Here is a 15,992-nt window from a genome sequence, read left to right on the forward strand (position 1 = left end):
TCCTCCCATCGGTCAGTCCCACTCCCCTTTGTCCCTCCTCCTCCCCCTCTGCCTCCTCCTCCTCCCATCACCCAGTCCCACACTCCTCTTTGCTCCTCCTCCTCCCCCTCCCCCTCCCTCTCCTCCCATCGCTCAGTCCCACTCCTCCTCGTCCCTCTCCGGGTTGTCCTCTCTGGGCGGCTCCTGGAACTGAATGTTGGCCAGCATGTCCCTCATGGCCACCATTAGCCGGTTGACCTCCTGGTTGAGCTCTCGCCCGGCCCGGGCCACCTCGCGGTCCTCCTCCGGCCGTGGGCCAGCCTATGGGATCAGGCGACCAGAACAAATCAGCCAATCCAGACCCAGAACATCAACAGAGTCCCCTCAGTCCACATCCTCCACTTATTCACTGCACTTCTTACATCATTTATCACTCACATAAGCACACAGCACTATTCTTCCCTGAAGAAGGTCAATACTGCACACTTTATAAGAAAGGACATTACTCTTAACCAAGCACATAACGAATACTTCCATACTACTGATAATCAGCCAAAGAAAACAAAGAAGGAGACTTTAGGCTGAGATTTTTAATATAGTATTAATGAAGAAATAGGTTCGAAAAAAATCTAGGGCAAAAAAAGCATCATAAAGCACAGGTCATTTTCATAAATTTCTTCTTTCATCTACAATTTTGACAGTTACACAATTACATAAGCTACGGTAGTAATAAATAGAAATGATACAAGATCTGGCCTCTTGATTTCTAAATAATAGTGCTATTCTTACTGAAATGTTAAGCCCAACAATCACTCTAAAAACAGCGCTATTCACTTAGATATAGTCAGACAAGCCAGGATCTGTTCTTATGCGGAGAGCAGCAACCGTGATCATTTCGAAAATCTCCTGAGCGCACGCATAATGCTTTCCTTTTTTACCCTGAGAGGATTATCTGATGGAATGATTGCATAAAGGAAAGATGAGGGATTCATTATCGGTGCTCATCGTCCTGATTTCATTCTCCTCCTCTAATCTGTTTAGAGGAAAAATCCTGTCAGATAAGTATATATTTAGATATATCTTGCCAGTCATAAATGCTGATTTTAGTTTTTCTGTTGTTGTTCTATTTTTGGATTCTTTTTTTTTTTAAACCAAGCCAAGGCTTGGAACACATTAACTCCAGACTGGTCCTTTCTTTATCACGAAAATGCAGAGCATGAAAACTGGAGCGGTCCTCTGCTTCAAGATTTGATTTCATTACCAGTTAGTGGGGGTTCCTTCAGAGATTATACGGCTTTATTTTTAAAACCTGGCCTCAGAGCTTCTTTCAGGAAACACACGGTGTTTTGCCAAACAGTGCTACTCAGTCCCCTAGCGTCTCGATACCTCACACGCAACAAGGCTGCGCACCAAGGACCGAGCAGAACAATCAGTCCTACTCCTGTGAAAACATTCAAACTGGCCAGCGAAAAAAAAAAAAACTGACACTTGCCAAAGTTAATACAGCTACAACGGAATTTAATTAGATTTTCTATAACCGCGTAAAATGTTTGAAGGACATCTGCCCCGAACAATCGCTGCCGAGCTCAGAACTGAAAACACGCGGAGACGGTAAGCAGAGAAGTGGACGAGACGCTGGGCTGTTGGTGGCGTCATCGGTACTGAGCGGCCATGTTCCAGCACAGATGAGAACATGTTGTGTAACGGTAGGGCAGTCAGAGACTCAGCCCAGAGACAGGCGCACTCTCCACCCTTCGGCCTGCGAACCCATCTCACCCCGCCAGTACCCACCACCCATACAGTCCCATCTCACCCCCCCCCCCCCCCCCCAGCACACACCAGCCATACGCATAGAGCTTGCAAGAGGCTGCCGATGAAGACACATAGTCCTCCTCGTTGCAGGTTGCCAAGACGACCTCAGTTGATTGTTCACAGCGTTCAGCGCACGCAGATGGCACAAAAACGCTTTACTGCACTTACACTGGCACTAACGGTTTCATTAGAGTATGGAGCGATTTCCACTCTGCACATCTACACACTGTTAGGAAGCATAGTAGCAGAATTACAGTATGTATCCCAGATGAAATAAAATCAAGGTTCTTACAAAGACAATGCTCACTATTCATTTAAGGCAGTAGTTACACAAATATCTATTGAGATACTATATGTGTGATGTTGGGAAGTCCATAAAAGGTAATAGTTTCTTGCGTCTGACACATGGGACTTTTTCAAAATGGGGATGAATGCATTCATCCAGAAGATTGTGCTTGTGTCCTTACAAGAAACAGCCTCATGTGCCCTGGGGCCCGACTGCTCTATATATAAAATAACAAAATACTGAAATAATAAAAAGCATTAAGCACTAAATAAGTACCGATATCTGCCGGAAACAAACTTTACCCCCCGAGCATCTGAACTTTCCCACTGCGCGTTTTTTTTTGCTTCCCCCAGATCATAACAGAAATCTCTGCTGCAAACCCTCCTTATCTGAACTTTCCATGGCAATGAAACAAGGGTGCCAACAGCCCACAGTGCATATGCTTGTGGTGGGTGGGGGTGGTGGTGGTGGGTGGCGGTGGGGGGTGGTGGATGGTGGTGATGTCGGGTGGTGGTTGGTGGTAGGTGTTGGGTGGAGGTGGGTGGTGGCAGGTGGTGGGTGGCGGTGGGGGGTTGTGGTGGTGGGTGGCGGTGGGGGGTGATGGTGGGTTGGGTGTGTGGTGTGGCGGTGGCATGTGGTGGGTGGTGGATGGTGGTGAGGTCGGGTGGTGGTTGATGGTAGGTGTTGGGTGGAGGTGGGTGGTGGCAGGTGATGGTGGGGGGGGGGGGGGGTTAGTTCTGGGGGCACTCACCTGCAGGTTGAAGTTTGGCAGCAGGGACCGGAAGAAGAGAGACAAGGTGCTCTCATTTGAGGCTGCCCCATTCTGCCTAAAAAACACGACACAGGGGAGTGAACAGACTGAGCTCCCTATCATTACACTCTATTCCAGCCCATTCACTCTGTATTACAGGACACAGGAGAGTGAACAGACTGTGCTCCCTATCATTACACCCTATTCCAGCCCATTCACTCTGTATTACAGGACACAGGAGAGTGAACAGACTGTGCTCCCTATCATTGCACCCTATTCCAGCCCATTCACTCTGTATTACAGGACACAGGAGAGTGAACAGACTGTGCTCCCTATCATTGCACCCTATTCCAGCCCATTCACTCTGTATTACAGGCACAACAAAAACAACCCAGTGAGATCAATTCAGTGTCAGTGTCACTGACAGGATAAGAAAAAACAAGTTAATTCAAGTCAAACACAATAAACTAAGTTGCTTAACAAAAAAGAACTTACTATAAAGAATTACTTCCAAAAGTGCCCATTTAAAACCCTTTTTTTTTTTTTAGGAAATCAGAAGGAAATGAGAAACAGACGGGATGCTGATCACAGTGCCGCCAGCGCTTCTGATTGCAGTAAGACTCGGGGAGGCAGGGATCCTCAGCCAGCCGTACGTCTGTGTCTGATTAAAAACCACCTGATATTGCCTCCTACTGAGGCATACCCACCAACATGCGCAACCACGTAAGGACCAGATACACTATAAACCCCTCTGAGAGAGAGGGAGACGACATATTGAAAGCCTTGTTTTTTAAACCAGGTCCTCCTGCAGAAGTTCACTCTCGCTGTCGTCAACTTCCAGATCCACTTTCCGCTCTGGTTCGGTTTAACAGCAATCACAAGACCGGAGGAAAAAGGACTCGAAGTGCCAAGATACTCTTGTCACACCCGCGTGACTCATATTTCGGGGCGAATGAAGCGGAAAGCACGTACTGCATTCAATAAAGGAGAGGGTGCCCTCGCTCGCTCCCTGCGTGCCCACCCGCCTGAAGGGACGGGCGAGTGGCGGGAGAGATCAGCGTCTGAGGGCAGCTTCGCCCCGAGCCCACGCCAGGGCTGCCCGACCCTGCTCCTGGAGATCTATACCAACCATCCACTAGGTTTTCATTCCAACCCTAATTTGCGCCCGATTCCACTCGTTAGCAGGTCAACGAGATCTCTGGCTGTCGAATGAGGTGGGCTTTGTTAGGGTTGGAGTGAAAACCTTCAGGACGGTAGATCTCCAGGAACAGGGTTGGCCAGCCCTGGATCACGCTCACGGTCAAATACCCCAACGCCACCCCACAACCATTACAGTTCCTCAAAATCAACGATGGACACAAATACCAACTACTACTGCCTTATGGTGTTCTCGCATTCTACCATCACTGCTCGACTACTTCCAGACTTCTCTAGCCTTTCAACTGTGCAGGCCAAGCCCATGGAGGAAGCACTACTGTTTAAGCGTGTGCAGCACACAGCATCCCTACTGAGCACTGCCTTCTCTCACTTGCTAACCTGGTGAGTCGCTACAGGCACAGATGCAATGCAAGAAACCCCGGGCAACCCCAGCCAATCTGCTATTTTAAACTCTTGGTCAGGGTACTCACAGAAGCAGTGCCCAGTCCTTAGGGCACAGCCTGGCCTGGGTTGCGAGAGCATTTACCAATTAAGCCGCCATTTTGAATTCAGACAAATGACTGGATGAGAAGAGGCGAAAAAGCAACGGCACTGCTTTAGAGCCAAGCCCGCAGAGCACAGGGTGGAATTTCACGGGCTGCGTTTACCTTTCAGGCCTGGTGTATGACGTCACAGAGTCCAGAGGGGGCAGAGGGTCAAATCCCATTAATGGCTGAGTGGTCACGTCCTGAACAGAAACCAGATGGCAGGTTACCTCTCAAATGCACATACAGTACTAAATAATGTAATGATCTGAATGTCCTTAAATATACGTATACAATGTAAGTGTTTATTGCTATGCTTCCTACCAATGATGGGCTTCCACTAATTAATAAAATGAATCTGGCTTCAGACCAAGGAACGGTAACGTGTTAAAAAAATTAAAAGATGGGGTACTGTCTGTAATCCTGACAGACAAGGACAGCCTTGTCATGGTACACATGAAGGCTGATACAACACAAACACTTTGTAAAGTACAATGTTCAGTTGAGCACACAGACACTACAGACACTGAAAAATTAAGAGTCTGTCAACCATGCTAAAGAAAGCTCAAGATTATAACTGCTAGTCACCCATCTGAACCTAATCTGCAATTTCCTCTTCAAACTCACAAAATGCAAAGTGGTACATGGCAAAGCTAAAGCCCGAACACATCACTCAAACAGAGAAAGCTATAAGGGGGACTGGCGGAGGCTGCAATAACACAGTCACTGTAAATATGAACTTCAGCGTTCTATAACTGCGTTCTATAACGTGTCACAGGGTTCCATGTGCCCTTGTTGACAGGCATGTGTGTGAATCGGCCTCTTTCATCAAAGGGCTCCACCTTCCGCGGTGTATATTCAACGGGAAAGCACAGCACCAAACACAACAAGGCGATCCAGGATTTTAACAGCGTGAATACCCCCCTTCAGAACCACCACAACAGGACGCCCCCCTCCCCCTCCCCCTCCCTCACCAGAGGCAGGGTAGCGGTGGCTTCCTTTATTTCGGAAAGGATGACGTGACGATGGATGTTCCTCGGCGCACTCTGATACCTCTGCTTTCTCCTAATGGTCAGCAGGAAACAAAATGGAGTCATTACTGCGCCATTTTACAAACGAGGCTCAAGTCACAGAAAAAAGCAGATGAATGCAGCTTAACACAGTTTCACCAAACACTGGCCTGAGTGAACATTAATCACAAACAAGGGGAATTCCCCATCGTACAACGACTTCTGAAGACCACAAAACCATTAAGACAAATAAAATTCCGGCTCCTCGGTTCCTCATTCCCCGCATAAGGACGGCAGTTATTTCATTAAAATGGCTGCTGACTCCATTTCTAAGAAAAGTCACCTTCCAGCTTGAGACCAGCAGTCAGGGCTGCACTCAAGACATAAAGAAAACGTTTACTGTATCCTGAAGAAAGGGGGGGTTGGGGGGTGATTTTTATTGTTTTTTCTCTTCCATACTTTGTGTGACCATGTGGCCAAAGAGGCGCACAGAGAGCACACTATGCAGGGCTGTCAGAGACCCACGCTCGATGGGGTCAGCTGCCTCTCATTTACTCTCGTTAACTGTGTGAGAGAGCATGTCGCTTTCCATCAGCCGCTGCAGGGATGGGCAGGGGGGGGTGGGGGGGGGGGGGGGGGTGGGGGTGGGGGTGGGGATGGTGGTGGGGGTGAGGCAGCCGGTCCTCACTTGTTCGCGCAGTCTTCCACGGCAGGGTCGCTGGAGTCCACCCTGCGCAGGACCTCCCGCACGTTGCCTTCCAGCCACACCATGACCCCGCCCTCCTTCCAGAGCGGGAAGCTGCGGCCCACGTACAGGGAGAGCAGCTCACTGAGAGCGGGAGGCTGCCTGCAGGGGAGAGGGGGGAGAGGGGGGGGGGGGCGCACATGGGAACAGTAAGGTATGCACAAGTAAAGTTTTGGGTATTGGGTACGGTAAGTTTTTATAGTAAGAGTTTTACCCCAGTTGGCTTTTGGGTCCGAAGAACACATGCGAGGACACGGCGGCATCAGGCTGCACTGTGCACAGCTCCAGCAGGGGCAGCAGCACTGCAGACACACACAGGAACACACACATGAACATACACACACACACACACACACGTATAAACACACATGGACATGAACATACACACATACACACACACACACACACACACACACACACACACACACACACACACACACACACACACACGTATAAACACACATGGACATGAACATACACACACACACACACACACACATGCATAAATACACATGGACATGAACATACACACACACACACGCATATATATATACATATACAAACACATGCATGTATGAACATGCATGTATGAACATGCATGTACATGAACACACACACACACACAAAACTGTGTGCCCTTCCCTGGCTAACACAGTCAGACATTAATAGTTAAGCCTGGAACATGGATGACCAATACCCCTCTTTCTCTATGATGTGACCAGTAAGAATGCCCTTTAGATACCGATGAACATGGTCTGCAAGTCTCTCAGAAAAAGCCATGTCATCTCCCTCTCTAAGTACACAGGAAGTGAGTCACGCTGCTCTAAATACAGAAGCAGAGTGTTAGCAGTTCTTTTCAGACCGAGTCACACTCTTGACGGCCTGTGTCTAAGAGAAAATCGAGGTTGCGCATTCACTCTCCGATGTTCCGGACCTGAAATTTAACGGATCACAAAGCGCTATTTCAGTCTCTCGGTACAGAGCGCCAATTTCCAGCCAGCGCCAGTGAAGCTTATGCTTCACCGGTGGGTAATGATGCTGATCTCATTAGCAGTCATCCTCATCCAGATCAGGGATTTCTCTGAAGTAACCAACATAAAGTACCTGATACAAGGTTACATCAGCAATTTAAACACCTGACCCTCGCTTAATAATAATAATAATAATAATAATAATAATAATAATAATAACACATTTATAGATTGCTCGGGGTCAGACCCAAGGTTGCTTTAGATTTCAGAGCTCTGATGAAAATACAGCACACTGCACCATAAAACTCATTCAATAGTTAGATCCAATTTCACAGAGATTTCCCCAACAACTGAAGCGAAAGGAAAATAACAAATGGCTGACAAACAAAGCAACGCTGTGTGTCTCCCGCCTCAGTTCATCAGTGCCACAGTTCACACTACAACAGGAGAGCAGCCCATGGACCAGCAGGGAGCCACAGAGGGGCTCTGCTCACAGAGCGCAGCCCCCCCCCCGCTTTAGGGAAGGGGGCGTCTGGATCGGCCGGGCTGCGTGGGCCGGACTCACCCCCGGGGAACATGAGCAGGGCGTTCTGCAGCAGCCGGTCGGACCGCTGCTTGGTGAGCGCGCTCTCCGACTCGGGCAGCTCCTCCTGCAGGCTCAGGTGGTAGTGCGCCAGCGCCACCGAGAAGGCGAAGTTGGGCAGCTGGGACAGGTTCCGATGCACCTGGAGCGGGACGGCGAGGGAGATTTCAGCACGTGGCATCGGGGTGGACGATTAGTGAAAACGTGTGGTAGTCCCCCTGGGCTATTAAGCAGAAAAGTCTGGTAGGCCTGCGCAGGTATACTGCTATATAATATAAACACGCGTGTATGTTCATATATTCATAACTTGTCTTGTCTTTGAAGCATTACCTAAAACATTTAAGTAAGTAAGTAAGCAAGCAAGCAAGCAAGCAAGCAAGCAAGCAAGCAAGCAAGCAAGCAAGCAAGCAAGCAAGCAAGTAAATAAATAAATAAATAAATAAATAAATTTTTTAAAAAGAAACGTGCAGATGTTCATTCTCAAATGGTAAAAATGTTAAATACGCCAGGCAGCTAGACCCTGTGAGAAACAAATGATGTAAGTTTTCAGTTATCTGGCCACTGTTGAAAAGAGAGAGGCCTGATGACAGCAGCAGAATGGATCTCGCTGCACTGCTCTCCCTGCCCCAACGGGGCCTCCTCTCGCAGACAGAAACCAGCAGCATGGCTTGAGTTCAGTCAGTGCATGTCAGTGACTCGGTCGGGTACTCAAAGGTGAGCGGGCGGGGTAGAAGACGAAGGAGGAGACTTCTTTGATTGTAAAAACAGGACCACTGAAATGCTAAAAAAAAATCCTGCATAGTATGTCTTTAAATGCAGCTGGTTGTAGTTATGAAACACTCCGTGCGGTTTAAAATTCAGTTTAGGTGTCAAGAATACTGAGGTAGCAAAGACACGCCCTCAGCCACGCTCCCTCTCACCTCCCACTCTTCATAGAGCCGTATGAGGGACGTGTACTCTCGTGACCTCAGACACAGGAAGTCCACCATCAGCAGCATGCACAGTGGGTCATTGTCGGGATCCAGGCTGGGAGGGACGAGGAGAAAAACAAAGAGCGGAGAAAAACACTTAAGGAATCCATAAAAGCACGATTTTCTTTCTTGTGAACTAATTTCTTTTATACTGAGCTAACTGGCTACAAGTTCATTTTGCCATCTATGATTCATCCCACAGAATTACGGCATTAGTGGGGTTTTGCTGAACAACCATCCACTGCAATACGTCAACACTGAGACTGTGTGAAGTGTACCAGTAGTGTAGCATATCACAGTGGAGTATCATCATAATTTGGCCATATGAGGGAGTTTTCTTAATCAATTAATGTGGGTGAGAAAGGGAGATGATTTTTCTCAATGTAAAATGGCTGCCATCCCCCACTGTTTCTCTAAGCCCCTCCCACACTTCCCAGCATACCTCAGGATAAGCTTGCAGAACTCGAGGGCAGTCCGCGGGCATCCTCTCTTCTCCAGAAACATCATGTGCTTGTACAGAGCCAGATAAAATGCCCTGCAAAGCCACAAACAGGATACAAGGAAAATTTTGAAAAGCCACAGCAATCAGACAGAGATTTATCTCTTCCAAAAATAGGGTCAAAAAATAAATAAATACATTTTTTTTTTAAAACTCCAACAAAGATGTACCATTACACAGCTATGTCACACACCACCACTGTGGGGAGAGGGGCAAAAAACAGAGGCAATCAGAGCATCAAACTACTGTGTGAGCTGCAGCATAGCAAAATGGTTAGGGAACTGGGAATGAAGTTCTGAGGTTGATAGTTCAAATTTCTAATTTCGTATTTAACTGCACAACCAAAAATGTTACATTTACAATGGCCGTCTGTTATTCTGAAAATAGTTTTAGTATAGATGATAAAACAGTTGTGTAAAAGTTGTGGAAGACGTTCTGCAAGTGAATGCAGTGTCAAACACAAATGATGAAAGATCTGACCAAATCATCTGAAAAACAGATAAAACCCGAGAAAACTTTCGAGTTTGCTTACTGCAGTGTAGATAAATACAAACAACTACAATTACTTTCCAGTTAAGATGACCAATGTGTCAACTTTCTACCAATTAGCAATGCCCAATCCAACCTGCAGGACTGTCACGCTGGCCTGTGACTGCAGACTAGCCAGCAGCCGAACAACCATAAGCCCACCCTGCATGGGGTATGGCTTACGGTTACCAGGACAGTGACAGGATGGAAAACCTGCTCAAAGTGCTGTTAATAGGTCAGGAGGCAGCAGTCCTCCCAATGGGCCAATTAAAACACAAAGGCTGAGTGCAGGGATAGGCCCAAAGATGCCATCACACTGTGCAGAGAGCGGGGGGGGGGGGGTCCCTAGCGCTTTTAACGCACAACCAGGGCGGAGCCAAAACTAATATCCTCAGTAAATAATATATAGATATTCAGGGTTTTCCTCCTATACTCCACCCTTTTCTAGCCAAAACTGACCACAGGAAGATAATGAAACATGGAGACATAAGACATGTGTTACTTTTAAGATTCAACATTCACAGTCGACATTTTAACAAACTGAAACAGGGGCACCCCTAAGAGACAGGGGGTTAGGAGTCCATTGCGGTGTACCCCATTCTGGGGGCAGACAGAGAAACGTGGTGAAATAAGACACTGGGGCAGAAAGCGGAGCTGACCTGTTCTCTGCCCGCTGATAGGCCAGTCGGCTGGTGCCGGACGTCAGGCTGAAGACCGGGTGGAACGCACACTCAAAGCCATACAAGGCTCTCTCTGAAATACACACAGGGTGCTGTCAGTCGCGGCTTTAACGGGCACATTTCAACAGAGCAACAGCAAGGCATCAACAAAACTTAGCATCTCGTGTACAGTATTATCAGCTGCATAACAGACAAACAGAAACAAACACACTGCAGTTATGGTTAAAATAGATAAGCGATTCATGGCATACAGACATCTCCCTCTGCTGGACAAAAGAATAATGACAATTTGTGTAGAAGAATAGAAAGGAGGCAAGGAAACAAGAATACAAAATCACAATCATGTCATTTTATGATCTCATACTTCTCAGTGCTTCATGAATAATGAAACCAACAGCTGCATGTGAACGTGTTCTCTAACGAACAAAGAATCATGGCTCAATATACTCTGAAAGGGATAATTTGTGGGGGAAAAACAATTGAATTAATTAAATTGAATGCATTAAGGCCTTAGGAATTAGTGGAAAAGACAATCTACATACACACCAGCTCCCCACAAAAACATCTGCCTGCCACTGCCCTGCACGGTGCCACTCACCGACCAGGTCTCTGGCCATTTCCTGGTCCTCCTGGATGCGGCAGACATCGGAGAGCTGCAGGAGGGAGTCTATGTGGTAGGGGTTTATCTGCAGGAGAGCCTTGCAGGGGGAACACATTCACCTGTCAACACCAGGCCTGGAAGGCAACGTGTAGCCAGCTTCCAACTGCCAGCTAAACTGAAGCATGTTTATGACAATAGCTCAACACCCAACCCCTCCGACTCCACCAACACCCATCAACCCCAACCTTACCCCTTACCCTACACACAACCCTCTACCCCTTTCACCTAAACCTACCCTCTAGCCCCTTACCCTACACTGAACCCTCTACCCTACCCCATCATACATCCTCTACACCCTACCCTACCCCCCCACCCTATCCCGGACCCAATACCTACCCTATATCCTATGCTACACCCTTCCCAAACAACCCCTACACACTATCCTACCCTCCACCCCTTACGCTACACTATACCCATTATTCTACCCCCTACCCTCTACCACCTACCTGACCCCCCCACGCTACCCCGTGCCCTACACCCTATACACAGTACCTACCACAATGTTGCTGGGATCCATGGACTCCACTGCATCCAGGAACTTAAACTGGACTTGCTGGTAGTCTCGGTTGTGCTCGAAGGTGAAATGCTGCAAGCCTTCTCTGGACTCCAGCAGGCTCATCGTGATCCCTGAGGGGAGAGGCAGAGTGACCCAGAATGGAGGTGCAACAGAGGAATACGTAATAACGGTCAAAATTGAAAATAGAGAAAACATTTGCATTTATAGTGCACTCTTAAATGCATGTGGATACTAGCCAAAAAGCAACTCTGCCCCAAAACTTCCATTATTTTCTATAATTGAGCTTGGCGCATAATTTCAAAAGCACTTTACTGCAATTTATTTACATTTCCTGAGCCGTGTGATCTAGTGTCTTCCAGGACACTATAGTGCTCCCATTATTGAAGCATTTGTTCCTGAAAATCTGTGTGTACTAACTGGAGAAATAATTTCGGAGCACATCTACTAATTGGGATGCATTAGTGTGCTCCTAAACTTTTTAAACTCAGGAGCACATGTGCTCCTTGGAAAAAAGTGAATAACCATCCATTGAAAATATGCAGATTTCCTTTAAAATCATTTCAGGAAAAAAGAAAAGGTGAATAGTGCACTCCTACAGGGGACTTTTACATTACATCACATTACATTACAGGCATTTGGCAGACGCTCTTACTCAGAGCGACGTACAACAAAGCGTAGACTTCAGGTCCAAGAGAGTACAGATTTAAACTGGGCAGAAGTGGAAAGTCCAGGGGTCAGACAATAAGTCGCTGACGCTCACCTGGTCTGCTGTATCGTGGCCAGGTGTCCTTGGCGATGGTCATCCATGCCCCGGAGCTGCGGTGGAACTGCCTCTGCCTCTGCCTGGGCCTGAGGGGGACAGAGCAAACAGAGGGCAAAGTCCACGAGGCCTGACTGGAAAGCCTCAGCTAACCACCGCAAAATGAAGTCTGTGCAGCTAGAAGAGCTTTGCTGAACCCACCTTTGGTCCCCCAGAACTGCACGAGCTCCAAAATATCTTTTCAGCTCCGTCTCAGAGTTCAGGTTCCTGTTGAGGGGAGGGAGGAGGTCAAACTTCCATCAGAAAAAAGTGAAAGTGAGGTAAACGGCACATTTCATCACCATCCCCATCATCTCAACAGGTCAGCCTCGCTACGCGCAGCAAGCAAGAACGCTGGGTGAAGATGTGCGATCGGTTTTCACCGCTAACTCGCAATTATAAAACCAAAATATTTCTGAGGCACTATGTAGCGATTCACTGAAACTAGTTCTGTTGTATTGTTATATATTTGGATTGACTGGCTATATTTCATGAGTTCATTCAGCCCATGCTTTGCCATTTATTACCTGACTGACTGACACTCACCTGTGCTCCACATAGAGAACATATCTGCTGCCTGTGCTGTTACAGCTCTCCTTCTGATAGGAAAGGCCATTGGTCTTCTCAATGGTTTCAAGCAAAGCATCAATATCATCTCCCGTTGCCTCTTCCTGCTGTAAAGAAAACAGTCCACTGGGATCACAAATACACTTGCATTAATGCCTAAAGCAGCCTTTCCTCCAGGCCTTTCTACACCTGCAATGGCTTACAGACACACACACAACTGCGCCTGCAGCATGGAGTGGAGAAAGCACTCCAATTAACTTCCTCCACTGCAAAAGTTGTGGCTGGCATTTACAACAACAGAAAAAACAGATTTACCTGTGTTTCTCCTGTCGAGGCCTTTTTCTTCTTCTTTTTCTTCTTTTTGTTTGCTTTATTCCCCACAGTACACTGACCAAAAAAAAGTCAAAGAACAAACCAGACATAACTAAAAGACACAACACAGAGGCGTCTTATCTTGTCTTATCAAGGGACAATTGTGTTCATGTTTAAAGCAAATTACTGAATAGCTATTAACGGGTTCCGAAACTGAGAGTACTCCACAATGGAAATCCGAGGTACAATATTTCCATGGCAAAAACATAAATCTATATATTACGTGTTTTTGCAGGAACCGATGACCGCATCTCTACTCACCGTTCCTTTCTCCGTCTCAGGTAGCTTTTCTTCTGTCACTGCGTCCTTACTTTCGCTCTTCTCTTTGCTTTCCCCGCTGCTCAGGTGTCCTAGGCTGGCGGACGCCTCTTCGTCCGTTGGTTGTTTCTCTGCATCATTTTCCGCATCACATATCTGCGGAGGCAGGTGACCATATGGCCATGACGAACAAACATTGAGAAGATCAAATTTGGCTACCCCTCGGAGAGGAGTAACAACTTTTATAAATCAAAACTAAGAGAAGCCTCTTGACGTTGGCTACACGCAACCAAAGTGCATTAGTTAAGTGTTTGGAAAAACCCAAAAAGGCTAGATGACCAGTTGGCTAACGTTTGCTAAACAAACAAGCACCGAAAAACAATTACGTAGCTCATTAGCTAACTACCGATACACGTTATCAAACCAAGCTGACTGAGAACAAAATGAACAGCCTTAGTTCTTAACGTTAGTTGAAAATCTAAGCGATGTCATACGATCTGTACAACCCCCCAGCCAACTAATTAACCAGATACTTTACCAGCTCGTATATATTGCTGAGGTTTTTCTGCGACTTATTTTTCTTTGCTTTCCGGCTGCTGTTCTTCTTAGCTGGCTCTAAAAGACCGTCGTCCTGTTTTTCTTCTTCCAAGTCCGGCGCCTGTTCTCCCTCGTCTGTCTGTAAATAGCCAAGGTCTAGGGCCTCCTGTCCCCGCTGTCTCCCCTTCAGTCTACGCAGAGCACGACTCGACATCGTCCCGGGACAGGATAACGAGCTAGCTCCACTCTTCACACAGCGAGAAACCTCAACCACTTCTGCCACAAAACAACATCATGATGTTACGAACTTTCTCATTGGATGTTGGTGAGGAAACGGGATCACGATACCTGGAAGTGACATCATAAAAATACGGATCGCGATTAAGGACTATTTCTTTTCGCAATGTTTCTGTTGAGTTATTCAAAGCTGGTTGTGGTCGTATGTCTATGGTTGAGGTTGATAAAGCCTTTGTCTACCCCAATAAACTGTAAAGCCGCGTTTCCACCAAAATTACCCGGAACTTTCAGTCCCAGGAACTACTTTACCAGGAACTAAAAGGTTCCTTCAGCCAATGGTTGTCTGCGTTTCCACCGGGGTCTAAAGTACCGCGAAGATTAGGCAAATTAGCCCACTGACGTTGTCGTCGGTCCATCTGTCATATGATTTCTTCTGTATCCCCATACTACCACCGAAGTAGCCTACATTATTTTCTAATAACCGGGACAGCCCGGAGGGGTTTATTCCACTTATATACAACGGGTTACCAACAATGACTATATATGGTTACTTTTGTATTTATTGATTTTCATATATCCTCTCAAACACATTCATTAACAGCAGAAAACATGCACACGTTGTAAACAATTTGCTGTTTTATTACTTTCTCGTCGTCAATTCCATATAGGCTAATCGCAAAATGACAAGAATAGAACGAAAACTCGGACTTGCGTGAAAATGTAAATTAGTTGTGGTACAGCCACCGTTTGCTTTCCTTCGAAGTTACTGCTAGCCGAGCAGCGAAGTGTGCCCTCAGATGCGAACCATGCACCATATGAGTCCATAGTCTTCCTGGTCTTTTCGTGGAATTGAAAAATGGCAGTAAAATTACGGCTGAAAAAGCTAAAGCGAAGATTACTAGAATTAACCTGTTATTTTACCCGGATAAAAAGTGCGGAAGGTGATTTCCAGTTTGCGTGTACTGTATCACCAATGTTAATTATGCAGAACTACCGCATACCTCACATAACTGTATCAAACGTTTTGAGTCAATTACAACGGGCTAACAAAGAAAATCCGGAAGAAAATATTCAGCAACCGAATTAATCCGTTTGAATGTTTTGGTAGCCTACGTAATATGCTGTCCCAGCACGAATGCTTAGCATTTTATAAAACAAATACTAAAGCATGAAAAGAACAGAAGAGCACACGTTATAATTCCAAGACGTTGACAGGTTATAACCAAAAGTAGGCTACTGCGCCGCATAACATACAAGTTTGATTTGAAGTTATTATGAAAATAAATTGGTTTGCCGCTGCATATTTTCAAACATGGCGGGTAATGGCGGAAAATAAATACAACACAAATGCTACGAGTACTCGACCAATCAGAAATGTTCAGCGCTGCAAGCTCCACCCAAAAGGTTCCTGTACTTTCGGAAAGTACTACCCCCCGAGCAGGAACGTTTTGGGGGGTAATACAAAGCCCCCAGAACTAAATTTAGACCCTAGTTCCTGCGGTGGAAACGCACTGAGTTCCTCAAAAGGTTCCTAGTTCCGGGGTATA

The 15,992-nt window shown here is 46.6% G+C and overlaps 1 protein-coding gene across 2 annotated transcripts; it reads right to left on the reverse strand.

The window, feature by feature from the left end:
* Nucleotides 1-104: 104 nt before the first annotated feature.
* Nucleotides 105-14,531, reverse strand: tcf25 (transcription factor 25 (basic helix-loop-helix)). Of its 2 annotated transcripts, none has more exons than XM_035394840.1 (18): nt 14,210-14,531; nt 13,675-13,827; nt 13,357-13,428; nt 13,021-13,145; nt 12,637-12,702; nt 12,436-12,524; nt 11,655-11,785; nt 11,096-11,195; nt 10,477-10,570; nt 9,233-9,325; nt 8,740-8,845; nt 7,802-7,961; nt 6,480-6,567; nt 6,209-6,367; nt 5,485-5,575; nt 4,634-4,713; nt 2,829-2,904; nt 105-300 (listed from the first exon to the last, which is right to left on the reverse strand). In XM_035394840.1, exons 1-18 carry the CDS (start codon nt 14,420-14,422, stop codon nt 133-135), a joined length of 2,064 nt encoding a protein of 687 aa, XP_035250731.1. In that variant the 5' UTR covers nt 14,423-14,531; the 3' UTR covers nt 105-132. The 2 variants fall into 2 exon arrangements, with proteins under 2 accessions (XP_035250731.1, XP_035250730.1); XM_035394839.1 differs by having other exon boundaries at nt 13,021-13,148.
* Nucleotides 14,532-15,992: the final 1,461 nt, after the last annotated feature.

This window comes from Anguilla anguilla, chromosome 16 (assembly GCF_013347855.1).
Source record: "Anguilla anguilla isolate fAngAng1 chromosome 16, fAngAng1.pri, whole genome shotgun sequence".
In the NCBI taxonomy this organism is placed as follows: Eukaryota; Metazoa; Chordata; class Actinopteri; order Anguilliformes; family Anguillidae; genus Anguilla; species Anguilla anguilla.